Source organism: Notolepis coatsorum (genome assembly GCF_963971535.1).
Source record: "Notolepis coatsorum genome assembly, chromosome: 19".
NCBI classification, from domain to species: domain Eukaryota; kingdom Metazoa; phylum Chordata; class Actinopteri; order Aulopiformes; family Paralepididae; genus Notolepis; species Notolepis coatsorum.
In genome coordinates, this window is record NC_140183.1 from 6,639,804 (window position 1) to 6,658,637 (window position 18,834).

At 41.3% G+C, this 18,834-nt stretch overlaps 2 protein-coding genes across 2 annotated transcripts in view; both read right to left on the reverse strand.

Annotated features, from left to right (window-relative positions):
- LOC311245911 (lysosomal-associated transmembrane protein 4B-like) overlaps positions 1-3,541 on the reverse strand; it is a gene marked incomplete at both ends in the record, with an annotated part of 32,810 nt that extends 29,269 nt beyond the window's left edge. The window contains 2 exons of the mRNA XM_084335935.1: positions 773-884; positions 3,446-3,541. Coding sequence (XP_084192061.1) covers positions 773-884; positions 3,446-3,541 — 208 coding nt within the window. The remainder of the gene's footprint in view (positions 1-772; positions 885-3,445) is intronic.
- A 2,104-nt stretch (positions 3,542-5,645) lies between these two features.
- LOC311246348 (protein LYRIC-like) overlaps positions 5,646-18,834 on the reverse strand; it is a 37,895-nt gene continuing 24,706 nt past the window's right edge. Inside the window, exons 10-12 of the mRNA XM_084336502.1 lie at positions 15,917-15,985; positions 14,164-14,458; positions 5,646-7,123 (exon numbers count right to left, since the gene is read on the reverse strand). Of these exons, the coding sequence (XP_084192628.1) occupies positions 7,059-7,123; positions 14,164-14,458; positions 15,917-15,985 (429 nt within the window). The 3' untranslated portion in view covers positions 5,646-7,058. The remainder of the gene's footprint in view (positions 7,124-14,163; positions 14,459-15,916; positions 15,986-18,834) is intronic.

Sequence of the window (18,834 nt, forward strand, 5' to 3'; positions counted from 1 at the left end):
ACGCTGGGTTCGAGCCCAGCTCTCCGCATTGCTATCAGCTTGGCTGGTCGTTCATACTAATACAATTGGCAGTATTAGGGGGTGGGAAGCTGATCGGACGTTGTGGACAGCGACTCCTACAGGTCGGTTGGTGCGCCTGCACAGCAGAATCAGGAAGCGACGGGGGCTGCATGCCCTCCAAAACGCAGACCCCCGACGCTGAGAGATCGCACTGTGCAGGTGAAAAGATGCGACTGCTGCTTCCTCGAGTACCGGAGGGGAGACGTGATGTAAGGCTTAGTCCACATTGCAGCCGGCTTGTGGGAGGCAGCGTTCGAGACAGGGGAGGGTAGAATTGGATGATACGAAATTGGGATGGGAGAAAAATAGAAAATGGGAGAAAAAAGTAGATCAAAAAAAGAATGTATGTGTGTTTATTGTATACAATCGGCCATTGTATAAAAGCATTAGATCACACGACAGAGTGGCTTATAGAAATTAGATCACGCCTATGGGGGTCTAACAACCACCCATAGGCGTGATCTAATACATAATAGACCTGCTACTTACTGGAGTCTTGTCTGTTGGGAGTGTGATGTAACGCGTATATAGACCCGCAACTTACTGGAGTCTTGTCTGTTGGGAGTGTGATGTAAAGCGTATAGACCCGCTACTTACTGGAGTCTTGCCTGTTGGGAGTGTGATGTAAAGCGTATAGACCCGCTACTTACTGGAGTCTTGCCTGTTGGGAGTGTGATGTAACGCGTATATAGACCCGCGACAGGCTACTTACTGGCGTCGTCCATGACGTCCACGTCATTAGCGAGCTCAGCGCTGGTCAGGTGGTGCTGGTCGGGGTCACCGAGGGCCGTGAGCAGGATGAGAAGCACCACGCCGTTGATGAGCTTAGAGACAGCGAGCAGATGGACAGGTGGGAAAGAAACGCAGTGGAGAGAGACACACAGAACGCAGGGCAGGGATTATAGACGTCAAATGGTCCAGTCATGAAAGAACGCGTAAGAAAACAAGACAAGTTTTCCCCTGCCAATTAAAACCTTGTGCTGTGTGCCCACCCAAATGATTCATTTTCAACCAGTTTGAAGTCCAATATGAACTCCAATAATGTTAAATACCATATTGTATCTTTTTGAGGGAGTCCCATCACTGTTTTTCTATACACACTGTCCCGTCAAAGGCAATGAATTCATATTCAAATATCGTAGAGGATAAATAAGAATCGGGGATACGCCAATATCGATACCGGTGTTGGATTTTGATACTAGGTGGATGTCGAGCCACGGGTGACGTGTTAGAAATCAATGCAAAGACACTTGATTTTCAACACACATGAAGATGTTACATGTCTCTAACGGAGAACAATGGAGTATATCTCTCATTTACATGTCTCTAACGGAGAACAATGGAGTATATCTGTCATTTACATGTCTCTAACGGAGAACAATAGACGATATCTCTCATTTACATGTCTCTAACGGAGAACAATGGAGTATATCTCTCATTTACATGTCTCTAACAGAGAACAATAGATTATATCTGTCATTTACATGTCTCTAACAGAGAACAATAGATTATATCTGTCATTTACATGTCTCTAACAGAACAATAGATTATATCTGTCATTTACATGTCTCTAACAGAACAATAGATTAGCTTATTAGCTAATAGATTGGACTGGTATTGGGTATCTGACTGTACTTCAGGTTTATAGGCTATACTTAGAAGTCTGGATAGGGATGGACAATATCGACAAAACATCATATTGCGATTATTTTAGCAGAAATTGGAATTTCAATATAACTTGCAATATATATATTTTTTCTAATTGAAGTCTATAGTCTTCAGTCTAGAATCTACATTTCCCTTTTAATGCAGTTAAAGTCTGTGGGTCCTATATTGTGGGAATATACTTAGGCCTATCTGCTGTGAGTGTAACCATGAGACCATCCCTATACTGGATTTATCCTACATGAACAGTTATCATCAATCTCCTTGTATTACAGTAGGACCTAGTATTTCTGGGAAGGGTGATGCGCACGTAACAGGAATCTCCTCAATCTCACTTTTGCTAAATGATAATGTGTATTTTAATGTGTAGAAATAAAAGTCAAGTTAGACTTTAGCGCTCTCAGTATCTGACACTGGGTGCTGAAATCCCAAACATTTATGAAGAATAAAGCCGAAGGCCGGACCAGCACTCTCAGATTAAAAAAAATTAAGAAATGTGTAGAAATACCCATGTTGTCTTCCAATATACTGTAGATATTGTATTCTTTGCATATTGCCATATCAACAGCCTTTATAGATTTGGAGACTCAAACATTGCCATTGGATGTCAACAAGCCCTACCTTTAAGAGATAAATAAAACCATGTCGAATTATAAATAGCATTAAGACCATTTTAGTCTAGACACATAAGAAGCCTTTGTCATGTGGGACCCTGATGTAAACAAGACGAAAGTCTTTCTCTGGTCTGCATCCCCTTAACAATTGTGTGTATTGAGCCGTACTGTATTGTACCCATTCTGCAATCTGGTAATAAAATGTTCAATCAATCAGTGAGCCAAGCACAACCCGTTATGCAGATGACTCAGTCGTGCCATTCATCAGGTGTAAGTGTAATGGAAACTGACACAAGACCTGCTACCTGAAGAGACTGCGTACTGATTTATTCATAAGAATAGCACAGAAGCTGTTTCCACTGGTGTTTGGTTAAGTTAACCCTTTCTACTCTACCACCCTTTCTTGTATGGTAACTCGAGTTACTTCTACTCTGCATTGAACATTGTATATATGTACATACTGAACACTTGTGTCTACGTACTTGACTTCTATTTTATACTTGCTATACTTATTTTATACTTATCTATTTTTGTCTAGCAGTCTCTGGGGCGTAACAGAAAGAAGCATTTTGTATAAAAGTATTCTGTACTTCTGTATGACAACTAATAAAGAAACTTGAACTTGAAGTTTTACCCATTTGCTCTGTATCTCGTTGGTAGCAAATAGACAAATGTAGAATTATTTTTATTTTGTCACCATGTAACGGGATGTGAAAAGCCACCACTCGTCGTGAGAATCATTATATTATTCATATTTTAATATTTTCCCATTGATTATAAATTAGTTATCTTACTGGTTGACACCCCCAGCATACACAGGCTCGAGCCCACCTCCCCCCCCCCCCCCCCCCCCCCCCAGAGATGACTGACAGACACATACACAGGCTCGAGCCCACCTTCCCCCCCCCCCCCCCCCCCCAGAGATGACTGACACATACACAGGCTCGAGCCCACCCCCCCACCCCCCAGAGAGATGACTGACACATACACAGGCTCAAGCCCCCCCCCCCCCCCAGAGATGACTGACACATACACAGGCTCGAGCCCCCCCCCCCCCAGAGATGACTGACACATCATAACAAACGGCGCTCGTGAGTCGTGCTCACCATGTACCAGACTCCCAGGATGATGGTGGCCGTGCGGACATGGCAACACAGGCAGCAGCTGGTGGAATACCATCGGTCCCACGGGGAGATCATCATCGTCAAAACAAGCCTGTCACTTTTCCCTTCTTCTTTCTCAAAAGGTTTTTTTTTTATTGATCTTTCTTCACCTTTAATTATGAATGGCAAAGATTCCCCGACGGCAAAAAGAGGGGCTCCGTTGAGCGAAGGGGCCTCGGCGGTGACAACTACCTGTCCGCGGCCGTTATACCGTTAAAAATAACAACAGCGCCGTCAGAGCGCGCGCTTAACTCTGTCCCCAGGTGACAAACGTTGGACCACGTGACCGGCGGAGGGAGAGGATTACAGCTCCGATGACGTAACTCGACATTTAGAGAACACGCTTTTTTCAGAGTGGGGGTGGGGGGGTGGGTGAAAAAAAATGATACAGCTCATCAACCGAAATAATGTGCATATATTACAGTTATCTTTTTATTTAGGCTGACGAATAGGCCTAGGATAATATATAAAGGCTGCTGAATAAAACGCATCACTATCATTCTACCAGATGATGGTGAGAAAATCAATCTATTCCAATCACAGTAACAGTACTGTATATTTGCATATCATATATGTCACAAATGTAACAGTACTATATACCTGTATGTCCCTATGCCATAAATGGCATGATGTCATGTATGTTGTGTATGTCATAAATGTCACTATGAATTGGAAAATGGGGGACCCTGATGTAAACAAGACAAACGTCTTTCTCTGGTCTGCATCCCCTTAACAATTGTGTGTATTGAGCCGTACTGTATTGTACCTATTCTGCAATCTGTTAAATAAAGTTTTCATTCATTCAATCACTGTTGTGATGCAAGCCAAAACAGCAAAATAGCCTCTTGTGCTTGATGGGTGACACTAGTCATTTTGACACAAGGCTGGTGAAAAACATCCTCATTGGCCAGAATTGGCATTTTGACCAATAGAGATAATTGGAGTTAGCAGTCAAATTTATATATTTTATACCCAGTTTAATCACCTGTACATTGTATATTGCTGTTATACTCTGGTTGGATGCCAAACTTATTTACGTTGTACTGCACTTGTGCTGTAGAATGACAATAAATTATAATCTAATCTAAATAGCCTAGTCAGTCTAGAGCCCAAAATCCCATTCACGTCATGAGATTAAGCAGACATTTTAAATGGCCTACGGATAAAGGAATCAGGTTCCCTGAGCCACTAGAACTAATCTAGTTCTCCAGGTTCCCTGTGCCACTAGAACACAGTGGTTTTCTAGTGGCACAGGGAACCTGGAGAACTAGATTAGCGGCACGGTGGTGTAGTGGTTAACACTGTCGCCTCAGAGGAAGAAGGTCCAGGGTTCAATTCCCGCTTGGGGACCGCGATGCCAGTTACCCAGGTGGGGTATCTCCCGGGCCTTTCTGTGTGGAGTTTGCATGTTCTCCCTGTGCTCGCTAGCACAACAGTGGCTCAGGAGGTAGAGCGGTTGCCTGGTAATCGGAAGGTTCCCGGTTGGATTCCGGCCCCTCCCGGGCAGTGTGTTGAAGTATCCTTGAGCAAGACACTTAACCCCTAACTGCTCCAGATGAGCAGGTTGGCACCTTGCATGGTTGCCTCCCCCCGCCGGTGTGTGAATGTGTGAGTGAATGAGGCATAAGTTGTAAAGTTCTTTGGATACAGTAAATGCAGTTTATTTACCATTTTAAGAAAATAATCTTTAATATTTTCATATGAATAAATGTCTATTTTGCCAACTGATAAAACACAAGTGATTCTACCTATAATCAGTTCATGAATGTCTTTAAAGTTGGCTGTTCTAAACACTGGCGTCTGGTAGGACATTCCCGGTAAAACCATCCGACACACAGGAAGTGATGCGTTCTACATCACCAGAAGCAACAGCAGATTGTTTGGAATGAATAGAAGACTAACTCAGTAGTTAGCATGAATTTTAAAGATGGAAAGCAAGTCAATGCAGTGCAAAACTTGAACAGCAATAACCACTTATCACCAATAGATGGCGCCAGAATAAACAAAAATTAGGATCTTAACCCTTTCACTAACACACTACAGACGTAACAGACGGTACCACTTGAAAATAATATCGCTGTTACACTTAAGGTCTGAATATGGACACACTACACCAAACAATATACCACAAAGACGTCTCACATATAGAAAAGGGCCTTTATTTAGTCTTTTTACATATGGCTTAGCTTTTCTTTTATTACAAAGAGGTTTTACAAAAGGTTTTGAGAACTTTTTGAAATCAACCACAGGTGGACAATCATGAATAAAAGGAGGAGGACGACACAGCAAACGGCGGTCTATACGTCTCTACCATCAGAGACACCTATAGCTAGTGTGGCTCTGGCCACAAGGTGAACGGCGGGGGAAACGGATGTCTTTACATGTACAGCTGGAGAGCATTAGAAGAGGGGCGCGCTGGAGGGAGATGTTCATAGCGGTCACAGATGTAAGACCCCAGGATGAGATGTTCACAGCGGGTCACAGACGTAAGACCTAGGAACAGACACAATTCCCTTTTCTGCATCTGACGATGTTCCATTTCTCGTGTTTCCTTTTTGTGCTGTACACTGTTCGATGTGAACTTTCGGTCGGGGTGCTTTTCTATACAGTAAACGGATCGCTGTAGTGTTCGCGGGACATCTCTTTTCCCCCAACTCCGATTGCTGTACCACTAAGGCTCACCAATATCAGAGATGAGAGAGAAAGAAAGAGCAAAACAAATACGGGAGAAAATATAGAAAGTTTGAATCAAATAGATTAAAAAAAAAATCCCACGATCGACATTTTAAATCCATTTTTGTGAGGATTTCCGCTAAACGTTATTTGCAGCGCACCTCCCCATCCTCTGCAGAGGAGTTTCAGCCAGACTACTATGGGATGGCGAGGCGACCAAATGATATCTTTTTTGACGACAACAGCAGGCGCTGGCCCCCTGAAACAGCAAGTGCTGGCCCACTGAAACCAGCGCCACAGAGCCTAATGGAATCAACGTAGGACTGGATGGAAGGGGGATCAAACCCCCGACGCCGTGCCAGCGCCTCGTACGGCCCGGTGATGGACCGGCACTCACAGCCACGCGGCGCAGAACCATCTTCTACTACAAGGTAAATCTCAGTCGTTAGCCAAAACAACATCATCAAATCCTTAAACACGATCAGTATTTTCTACATTAACTAAATCAGTTAACAGTTCACCTCCCTTGATTAATTTTGATTTCAGTGGAATTAGAAAAAAAAATAAACAAAGATTTATTTTTTTATGTGCCAAATGCATCATTGAAAATCATCAGTAACACAGCATTACATTAGCTTACAGTGCATCTAGGGTTCAGTTTTGCCTGATCCACCGACACTTAAGACTTGGTAGAAAACCGGGTTTGGAGGTCGTGATTTTCTCAGCTTTTCTTTTTATTTATTATTTTTCAAATACATATATATTTTTTAATTTATTTTTAAAGAGAAGTCCATAATGTGGAGTTTAGTTGATCAAAGTTCTGTTGAAGGGTGTTGTTGCATAAACAGGGTATGGAGTCTTTAGCAGAACCAACTCTTGAATCTCATGTCTCCCTCCGGGCCTTCTTCTTCTTGGCCGGCTTGGGGCCCTGGCCGTCCTCCGCCTTCTCTGTGGAGCACAACCCAGCAGACGGTCATCACAACCCAGCAGACGTTCATCACAAAACACACGTCATTCATCCTCAATGTCATTTTCCCAATTAAATACTGATACGACCCAAGTGGTTCATAATACCCATAGCTCTGTATGATAGCATGTTTTAACACAAATGACGGATGATTGGCTGAAAGAGATAAAAAGAAAATGGTTGGCGCCGTCTTGCTTGATTTTACTGCAGCATTCACATATCTTGGATTCAAAACGTATTTAGCAAACCAGAAACGTTTTTTTTTTTTTTTTCTTTTTTAATGGGAGTTACTCAGAAGTTAAATCGGTAAGGTGTGGAGTACCCCAAGGAAGTTGCCTTGGGCCTTTGCTCTAGTCTACGCACCATATTTACAAATGACATGCGGATGATTCAACGATTTACACATCAGCCTCTACAGCCAATGAATTAAATACAGTCCTAAAGGCAGAGTTGCAATCAGTGATGGAATGGATAAAGAACAACAAACTAGTTCTAAACATATCAAAGACAAGTAGCATAATGTTCGGTTCAAACCATACTCTAAGAATGAACAGAGTCTTGAAACTTTTGATAAGTGATGGGGTAATTAATCAAGTCCAGGAGACTAAACTCCTAGGAGTAACATTAGATAGTAAAATTGTCATGGTCACACCATATAAACAATATAGTAGTGAAAATGGGAAGAGGGATTTCTGTTGTTAAAAGATGTGCTCATTTGTTACCACTAAATTCTATCAAACAGATAAACAAGCTCTGGTTGTCAAATCTTGACTATTGTCCTGCAGTATGGTCGAATGTAACGACGAATAAACAGAAAAAATTGCCAATGGTACAAAACAAAGCAGCATGTATAGCGCTTCGCTGCGAGTACAGAACTAATGTTGCAGCGATGCACAGTTTAACTTTGTTACTTGTCAAACATAAGTTACTCTGCTCACTCCTTGTATTCACAAGGAATTTTCTTGTTACAAAGATCCCCTCAATTTTATATAACAATTTATCTATAAGTCTTGACGGACACAACCATTCCACCAGAAGTGAGGTCAAATGCAATGAAGCAAACTGTCATGTTCCGTGGTATGCAGGAATGGAACTCTTCCCAGACATGTTAAGCAGGAAAATAGTAAATGTCGGTTCAGAATCTTGGTAAAACAACATTTTCAACCAAAGAAATTGACATTTCCTAATAGATAGTGTGTACGTAAATGAAAATGTATGTGTCTGATAAAGAGATAGGGATATACGTAGATGAAAAGGTATGTGTCTGATATGGATATATTATTAGAAGATTGTATAATTGGTTGATATGAACATGACAACTCCTCTCTAGAAGCTGTGACATCTAGCTCTTCAGCCCTGTGACAACTCCTCTCTAGATTGGGCTCTACGCTAACCTTTTCCCCAAGGAGCACCTGTGTTCCTAAATGAAAAAATTTAGGAGCACAAAGAAATTTTCTAATTTTCTCCCATCCCAATTTCGTATCGTCCAATTCTACCCTGCCCTGTCTCGAACGCTGTTAGGCCATGCCTCCCACAAGCCGGCTGCAATGTGGACGAAGCCTTACATCACGTGTCCCCTCCGGTACTCGAGGAAGCAGCCGTCGCATCTTTTCACCTGAACAGCGCGATCTCTCAGCGGCGAGGGTCTGCGTGGGAGGGACACGCCTCCCTCATCGCTTCCTGATTCTGCTGCGCAGGCGCACCAACCGACCTGTAGGAGTCGCTGTCCACAACATCCGATCCCCACCCATCAGCTTCCCACCCCCTAATACTGCCAATTGTATTAGTATGAACGACCAGCCAAGCTGATAGCAATGCGGAGAGCTGGGCTCGAACCCAGCGTCTCCTGCATTGGTGGCGAGCGCCTTGCCCACTACACCACCTACCTAGCCGCCCCCTCAAGTAATATTTTTCAAAAATAAATGGTGTGTGTGTGCAAACGGGAACGGGACACATCTGTACAATAGCACATACCACCAAAGTCACTGGCCCACTGTGTGCGTATCTGCATGTGCAAACGGGAATGGGACAGACATTTGAACTATTAAGTGATTAATGCCTACTGTGGCAAAGTTGTAGCCAACAACTAGGCCTAATAAAAAGGCAGTGACATTGAACTACTGCTACAAAAGTAACAGTCACTTAACTTTAGCCCCTTTTATGCATACAATGCCTATGTTTTGGCTAGTGTTGCTCTTCTAGAAAAATAATCCTTTCAGGGTTGCCTATTGAAATACTGTACACCTCCAGTACAGAAACATTGTTTATGAGTTTGCGTGTCAGGTAGACCATTGATTGCCAGTCGATTCTGCCAATTACGTCACACCGCTTGCACCCACCTCTGCTGTTGATAACGCTAGCCAAGTTAGCACACACACATACACAGTGGGCCAGTGACTTTGGTGTAGGGGTGTAACAATGCATCGCAATGCATCGATCTTAAGGGGAAAATTCAACTGCATCGATTTGAAAATGTTAGAATCTATTATAATCACAATTTTAACGTGTAGTGTTATGTTATTCTCATGTCCGTTACAGCCAACACAACGACATACACTACTGCATCAACGTTATGATTAACAAAGCAAGGCATTCGTTTTGTTGCATTAACGTTATATTACCATTGCTATCGATAAATCTAGGTGTTCTAAAATCTATTGGTAAGACTAGAATAAGTTACATTATGTTAATGTCTCAGAAAGGTCTCGCGTAGCGCAATGGCGGACTTTCCAGAAGTAAAAAAAGCAAATGAGCGCTTCCGATTGGTCATTTCCTTTCTTTCCCTTGAAACCAGTCACGTCACTCTACTGTGATTGGACCGTTGGCTTGAGTACAATGTGGGACTTGTAGTTTTTGAACGATTAGCAGCGGAGAGAAAAAAGCACGACTGAGGTTGTAATCTTCACTCGCACACTGTGCGAGTAATTGATTTTTCCGGTTCGCACACACATATTCTTAGGGGCAAATGAGAGTAAAATGGTCGCACTGTAGAGCCCTGAAGCTGTGACATCTAGCTCTTCAGCCCTGTCACAACTCCTCTCTGGAAGCTGTGACATCTAGCTCTTCAGCCCTGTGACAACTCCTCTCTGGAAGCTGTGACATCTAGCTCTTCAGCCCTGTGACAACTCCTCTCTGGAAGCTGTGACATCTAGCTGTTCAGCCCTGTGACAACTCCTCTCTAGAAGCTGTGACATCTAGCTCTTCAGCCCTGCGTTCGACAGCCCTGTGACAACTCCTCTCCCAAGTCGCGCTGTTTCTACGTGCAGTGAAAACTCTGCCAGTAAGGGGTCTCAGTAGCACTACACTCAGTAGTACTAATTTATATATTTTATACCCAGTTTAATCACCTGTAGTGTACATTGTATTAGGGCTGGGCGATATAACGATAAATATCGCGATATATTTTAATAATCGATATCGAATATCCAAATTAAAAGAAAATCGAAAAATCGTTTTTTTTTTTTTTACCTGCAACAGGGCAGTTTTAAAACCAGAGACAGTGGACAGACTTGTCTTTCTTGCCTGCAACTTAAAGTAATGGCTTTGCTTGTCCAAATGACAATACTGACCAAATTCAGATTTCTCTTGTCCATTTATTTTGTTTGCTTTCTAATTTAAAATACATTTTGAAACCGTCTGTACACAGTAGGCTATGTGTGCTAGCAGAACTAGACTACAGTCACGAGTCACAGTGCACATGTGCGGTGGTTTGTCCACCAAAAAAGCGCCAAAAGATCAAAAATAAACTAGCAGAGCCAGAACTGTTCAACTCCTCTGGAGCCACAGCCAGCAGAGAAGCCGGTTTACTTTAGCTTTTAAACCAGCTGCAGCCTGAGAACTGGAGTGTGAGGGGATGTAACACTAAAGATGGCGGCAATGACAAAGAATTGCTGCAAAATAAACATACATCTGTTGTTAAAAAAAAAAAAAAAAAAAAAATTAATTTTTTTTATACTTATAACAATTCGATAATTATCGATATCGAGAAATAAAATAAAATTATCATATCGTTATCGCGATATGATTTTTTTCCATATCGCCCAGCCCTACATTGTATATTACTATTGCACTTCACTGTTACCTTTGCACTCTGGTTGGATGCCAAAATTATTTCCGTTGTACTGTACTTGTGCTGTATGACGACAATACATTTGAATATAATCTAATACAGAATAATATCACACGGGAAAAAAAATACATTTAATTTATAAATAATTTTGTATATAAATTATGCAATAAATGATTGTTTGCTTGTTTCAGTTTGTCATTTTGCTCTCATGTTTGTTATTGCATGTGTTTATGGTTTATACATCATCGTGTCCATTTATTTAATAGTATAGATATATATATTTAAAAAACTTTGATAAAGATATACAGCAGACATAGGGATGATCTAAGGTTGAACACAGAAGATAATGTAAAAAAAAAAAAAAAAAAAAAAAAAAACTTTACAAATATATTTAACTGGAAAGTGATTTTGATTGGCAAGAAGCCTGGGCAAATGTTCGACTCACATCAAGGAACCCGGACCATCAACAAATCAATCTTAACTATATTCACAGGACATACTTGACTCCTATAAGACTGAAAAAAATGGGTCTTATACAAGACTCCAAATGCTCTTCATGTACAAATGGGGACGAGGGGACATTTATGCACATGTACTGGGATTGCCCACCAGTTAAGATATTCTGGAAAGAGGTGACCCAGCAATAATCAAATCTCGTAACTTGGAATATACCTGTACACCCCTCTGTATTACTGCTGAATGATGTTTTTGAGTGTGCAGTACATCCACAGCTAAAGAGATTGGTTTTATCGGGTATCACTGTGGCTAAAAAGCTGATAGCATCACGATGGTTCCAACCGGAAAAAATTTGCCGAAAGGTCTGGATTATTACATATCTCGATGTGATCTATCTAGAAATATCTACAGCAAGAATTTTGGGTCTCAATGAATCCAAAATGACATTGTGGTTAGAAGTGGTGGAGAAAATAAAAGCTAGCATATAATGGTAATGTCTGGTTAGGAGCGAGGGAAAATGGATGGATTATCCAATGGGGGGTCCGGGAGGGGGGGGGGGGGGGGTACGAGCTGGAGCATATGTGTGTAGGTTTTTAGATAACAGGTATTAAGGGTATATCCTATATATGACAATTAACTAAAATGTGATTTCATTGGATGTGCACTGTCAACTAATGCTTGTGTATCTTATCGTGTGTTGTCATGTTTGTTTATATGTTTGTTTAAAAAATAAAAAATAAAATACAACAAATATATTTAACTATATATATATATTTTTTTACTTTATTTTACTGTTCAAGCACTTTCATATATGTTATGTTGTCTGTTTAAGAAATAGTGCAATAAATGATTATTGAAAAAATAATAATAGTGTGAGAGAATCGTGATTCACATTTTTGCAAGAATAGTGCAGCCCTAGTTTGTAGTGAATGAAGAGTGGGCGCACGCACCCCTGTGTAGCCGTGTGCCATTTACACCAAGCACACCGGTCAGGGCTGAAGCTGCTGGCAAGGCCATTCAAACTCAACATCTGGCAACAGTAATAATCATACGCCTCTGTAGAATCACCAGCTAAACCAGCCAGCCTCAACATAATATGACTAGAGACGACAGAGACCTCTAGTGGAGAGGAGGGAGCGGAGCAGTCAAAAGAAATACATTTCCTTTTCCCCCAGAACACCAGTTTAACCCTTGTTGTTAGGTATAAATCGTTTTGGCAGGTTCTCTCTGAATCCTGTGTTGGATTTAAAAGATTCAACAGCTTTTAATGACAAATTGATGAATGAATAATATTGTTATATTCATTTGAACGTTCAGTTCCGATTTCTGAAAGTTCCCGTCTTACATGCGATATTGTACACCTGCAACGGTTCTCGTAATTTTTTACCTCTTAACAGCCCTGCAAATTTTGCATAAAACTCTTGTCGACTGCATACTGAAAGTAAATTGGACACTATTCTGGAACCGTTTGTAGCAGATGCACAAGTCTGGCCTCTTTTTAAGAATCACTCTGAGTGCTATTGTCATATAGTTAGAGGTTTGAACACACTGAAAAAAAAATCATTTTCATCTGAATTATCTTGCAAACAGATGCCAGCAGATCCATCTACTCTATAGCTATTAGCTGAAAACATTGCTGGGGCCATAGCCTGAAGTCTCACCCAGAACATGTCCAAAGTTGATATAAATATCAGTGTTTTACACATCTTTATGTAATGGTATGTTTAGGCGTTTAAAAAAAAATTAGTGCGATGAGTCAACACTACCTCAGTCCCTTCTCCCTCCCCACTAATCTCTTGTCACATACACCACCCCCACCCCTTCTCACACAACAAATCAGTGCAACAACAGATTAACAGAATTTACGCTCCAGAGAGGGAGGTGGACGTTCATTCTCTTGCGTACGGTATGCTTTTACAGCTTCACGGTCTCAGAAAACCAACTCAAGTAAGATGTCATTCTTTTCAGAATTTCATTGGCTACACAAACGGTCAATCATTTTCAGCGTCAGTGGTGATTTGTCCGGCCAAACCGGAGGTGCTCACCTTTTCTAAAGTGACACTCATTGGCCGTTTGGTTTTATAACCCAAGATTGGAAGCATGAAATAGGTCAAGTGGTGTGTCAATCAAACAGCGGCCATTTTAGCTTTGAACCGATGTGTTGGTTGAGAGACGACAACACAGCGTGACGCAGACAGACGGCTGTGAAGTGTGTTGTGACGTGTGACGGTGGTTAAAAACACACTATTTGGGCCAAGTTAACGTGTAAATTTGCTTTCAATAGAAAATGTAATTCACGTAACGATGATAGTTTCCCCGCCACAGAATGTATAGAAACACCTTTTAAAATGGCAAAAGATTTCCATTTAACCCTTACACTGCCACACTACCAAATGGTTAACCCATTCACTGCGACAACACAGAAGGTTAACCCTTTCACTGCCATGTGACAAAGGGTTAAAACCCCACAGGCTAAAGGTGAATGATTTGACTTACTGTGTTGAGTCGTGTCTGGAAGGTTGTTCGGCTCGGCAGTGGGCTCTGCGTCCGCTGGCTTCTGTGGCCCCTGTGTGGCAGCGGGGGCCTTCTGTGGCCCCTGTGAGGCAGCAGGGGTCTTCTGGGGCCCCTGTGTGGCGGGGGCCTTCTGTGGCCCCTGTGTGGCGGGGGTCTTCTGGGGCTTCTGTGTGGCGGGGGTCTTCTGTGGCCCCTGTGTGGCGGGGGTCTTCTGGGGCCCCTGTGTGGCGGGGACCTTCTGGGAAACGTTCTCCTTCAACGTCCGCTCCACTCTCACCTAGACAGGAAACACTGGCTTTAGATACACTGGTAGTGTTGGTGCCATGCTCTACCCATCGATAGGGCTGCTCAATCAAGCGAATTTCTATTTGGATTAGGTTTTTGGCTTCCCACGATCAGGAAGATAATAGATTAGACGATTATTGTGCTGCGTGCCGCGTTGCTCTCATTTTGTAAATGCAGCACACCCTTTGTAGAAGCCAAAACCGACATATTAGAAGTTGTATTATTATGGTGTTGTATTTATGTGTGAACACTAGGGGGCACACCATCTCTATTATAAGAGGCTGTTAACCCTTTGTCTGCCAGGGATTATTCTGATCTTAATCCCCTCTCTGCCACCACTATAAATCTATGGAGATGTTCCCCTTCTTTGCAGGGCTATAACTTTTTAAATTTTATTGCTAAATTGACATTACTATGGCCCATTCAACGTCAAGTATCTATCGTTTAGGATGTAGCAACGTTCTACTTTTTCATTCACATATTCATACTAAAATACGGTCTAAAGTATAAATATGTTTTTATCGTTTTCTTTTCAAGGCTGGTTACTATGAACACACAAATCCATTGTTTATAAAGTCTCATATTATGAAATTTAATGATTTGGTTTACTATAAAAATATGCAAATAATGTACAGAGCTAAAGCAAAGTTACTCCCAGGTGGGGTGCAAAGGTTTTTTTCAACACATGAAAGAAAATATGATTTGAGAGATATTTGTAAATTTACTGTTCAGAAAGCTAAGAAAGGGATTAAAAGGAGGTGTATTTCTATTATTGGGGTTAACTTGTGGAACAATGCGGATATAAGGTTTGTAAAGCAATTTTTGAAAAATACAAGGGTGAATAACACTGTTTTGTTTGCTTTTTTCTTTTTTCTTTTAGAATACCGTTTTGGAATCTACATTTTTGTATTTTTTATTTTTTTCCTTTTAATGCTAAATTTTGAAAAACTACAAGGGTGAAAAACACTGTTTTTGCTTGCTTTTTTTCTTTTCTTTATAATACTGTTTGAGTAAAAAAAAATATTTTTGGTAAGAATATAGGACAGGCACATATAAGCACTATGCTTCAGTCTGTACCTTTTTCAGTCACTGTAAATAATCAAATATTGATAAATGATGTATATTGTACTTTTTTTTTATGACTGAAAAAAATAAACTACTACTAGTACTACTACTACTACTCTAGTCACGTGGGGCGCTGAACGCAAGAAGGTTGCCTGAAGTAATGAAGCAGCCCAAACAGTAGTTTCAAGTCATGTTGAGAGGGAGGAGCCAGACTACACACCACTAGGCTCTAGTTACCTCCTGGAGCTCCAGACTACACACCACTAGGCTCTAGTTACCTCCTGGAGCTCCAGACTACACACCACTAGGCTCTAGTTACCTCCTGGAGCTCCAGACTACACACCACTAGGCTCTAGTTCACTACTGAAGTCTCGTGATGCCTCACCTCCTGGACGACCTGCTGCACCTTCACTGGAGCCTCCGGCTCCGCCTCCTTCTCTGGCTCCTCCACCTCCTGGTGGATAGAGGGAGAGAGGGATTGATTGATTGATTGATTGCTAAGAGGATGCAGACCAGAAAAATACTTTCGTTTCATTTACATCGGGGTCCCCCATTTTCAATTCATCATGACATACACGACAAACCGATATAACGTCACGGTGACCAAATGCGTCCACATTTTTATAGGATTCTATCACATTTTCATAACAATAGCGAATATAACTTACCCTGCGCCGTTTTCATTGAGGTTTCGTACAAATTAACTATGTTTTATTTGTCCTTTATATGCGGATAACATTCAAATCTTAAATTGTACCATTATGTTCCCGTTTAGACAACAAACAATGCTAATGATGCACTTTTGTTAACACTTTGGTTGCCTAAGGTTAAATTAATGATATACCATAGATTGCCAGCGCTATTTGTCTATGGAGAAAGTCCCCTTCTTTGCAGGGCTATAACTTTTTAAATTCTATTGCTACATTGCCATTATTAGGGCCCATTCAAAGTCCTATATGTATTGTTCATTGTGTAGCAACGTTAAACTTTTTCATTCACATATTCATAGTAAAGTATGGTCTAATGTATAAGTATGTTTTCATCTCTTTCTGCAGCTTTCTCCAGAACGTGATATATAGCCCCAAATGCATTATATTGATGATGAAATACAGTTTGATGGCAATCAGCGCGATATAAAAAATTCCAACTAGACGTACTTCTAGAAGTTACTACACGTCATCTGATGTTGACCGGATGGGCGAGGGGGCGTTTATAATTCCGTGGGCAGCGTTATACCAATCATCTAATGTGGGTCAAATGTTGATAATATCAGTTATTATCGAAGACGGTAACGTTACACGCTGAAACTCACCCCAGTCTCCGCGCGCCGTTGGGCGATCATCGTCGAGTAGAAATTTTATCATTATGGGATATATTATTACCCGGTCCATCTCCAGCTTGTATAATGGTATATACGTCCAAATCATGTTGTTTATAGAGTTATTGGCAATCGATCGCTATGTAGTGTGACGAGCTAGAGTGCCGGAACCTATACCGAGTGCCCGGAAGTAATATGGCCGACCAGCAAAACCTCTACTGCGCTTCCTGTTAAGCGGTTGCGCCGATCGGCCACCAGATGGCGCTCCTGAACCGCCAGAGAGCTCAGTGGGTCCTGCTGGTGGATCTCAGGCCCAGGGCTGTACGCTGCGATGATATCGTCGCGAATTGCCCCTTTAATTGGCCGTTGCGATTGGTAAATATTATCTGGGGGCGGGCTTGCGAGTAGTGCTTTCAAGCCTTGGATTCGCATTTCACTCCTAAATTATCCAAGGCGTGTGATGACGCGATGACGTCACTCACGCGATCTGAGCAGTGAGCACTCAGCAGGTATGATCAGCGGGAACAATCGACTGAGCACTCACTCTGATAGACTGGCTGACTGTCTGATTTAGCTATGAAGAAAAGTAAAGTTAGTATTGCTTCATATTTTCGACGCGTTGTTCGACCTCCTATAGTGAGCCGAACTGAACTGAACTCAGACACACGGAGAGAGATGTGGCATCTGCTCCTCCTCCAGCCCTCTCGCACCCGTGGCTGTTGTAAACACTGGGACCTCGGTGAGCCTGCCAGCCGGCTAGCTACTGATAGCTATCAACAAGTGCTCCAGTAAGTCTAGTAGTGCATGATAGCTTGCGTTAGCTTACTGTTCAAAACGAAACGTCCCATTAACCTGTTCCACCCCACGGCCACGGTACCGACCCCTTTTTGACATTATTATCATATATTAGTATTTTTATGAGTGCTGCAATAATTTTACGTTTTTAAAATCAAACGTTTTCAAGTATTATTATCACTACTATGTCACAAATACATGTAGAATGTAAAACGTTAGGTTGGCAATAGTTTAGCAATAGGTTAAAAGTGAGTTTATATCATTTTAAGTTTTTATTTTTCACTCGCGTTTTTGACGCTGAAGCGTAAATGGAAATGTTGAACCATGGGAATTGTAGTTTTTTTGCAGCCATTTTGAAGAGCGCATCGCCAGCTATCTGCCAGCGTCGGAATTTCTCAAAACTACACTTCCCATGGTCCGCTATGGTCGTTCAAAGTTAGGCATTCTGAATGAATCATATCAATAATTGTTATGATTCGCGATAATAAGCTACAAAAGGTAACGTTTTTGACAAATATTGAAACGCAGTCAGTTTCTCCACACTATTGTAATCATGTACGAATAATTAGATCTGAAATTAGTTACAAAATGATTACACTGTGGGAGAAATAAAAAAGTACAGTCGATTACATTAAATATCTGTATATGTTATTATACATGCCTGGTGATACTATATCCAAATTGAACTCGGCCATTTGAAAGATACTATATGTATATATATTAAGGCTGTCAAATATATCGCGTTAATATCGCGTTAACTCCCGATTCTATTAATGCCACTAATTTTTTTAACTCAAGATTAACTAAAAAAAAAATTTTTTTTTTTTTTTTTTTGTAGACTTCACTCAGGTGTATTATTGATGCTCTCATTGATACTATGTTTGTTTCTGAAGTGTGTGTGTGTGTGTGTGTGTGTGTGTGTGTGTGTGTGTGTGTGTGTGTGTGTGTGTGTGTGTGTGTGCAGGGGAGGAAACTAACTTTTTGGCTTACCAGCCAACTGGCGAGTATCTGATTTTTTTTACCAGACAAACAGATTTTTTACCAGACAAAAAAAAATCGCTAATTGTGATAATTACTTCTTTGTACGTCTTCGTCTAAATTGATTTTCAATCATAGCAAATTAATCACACTGTCTCTACTCTTCAAAATATTACATCATTAAATCACATATTAACATGAAAGAGGGAACT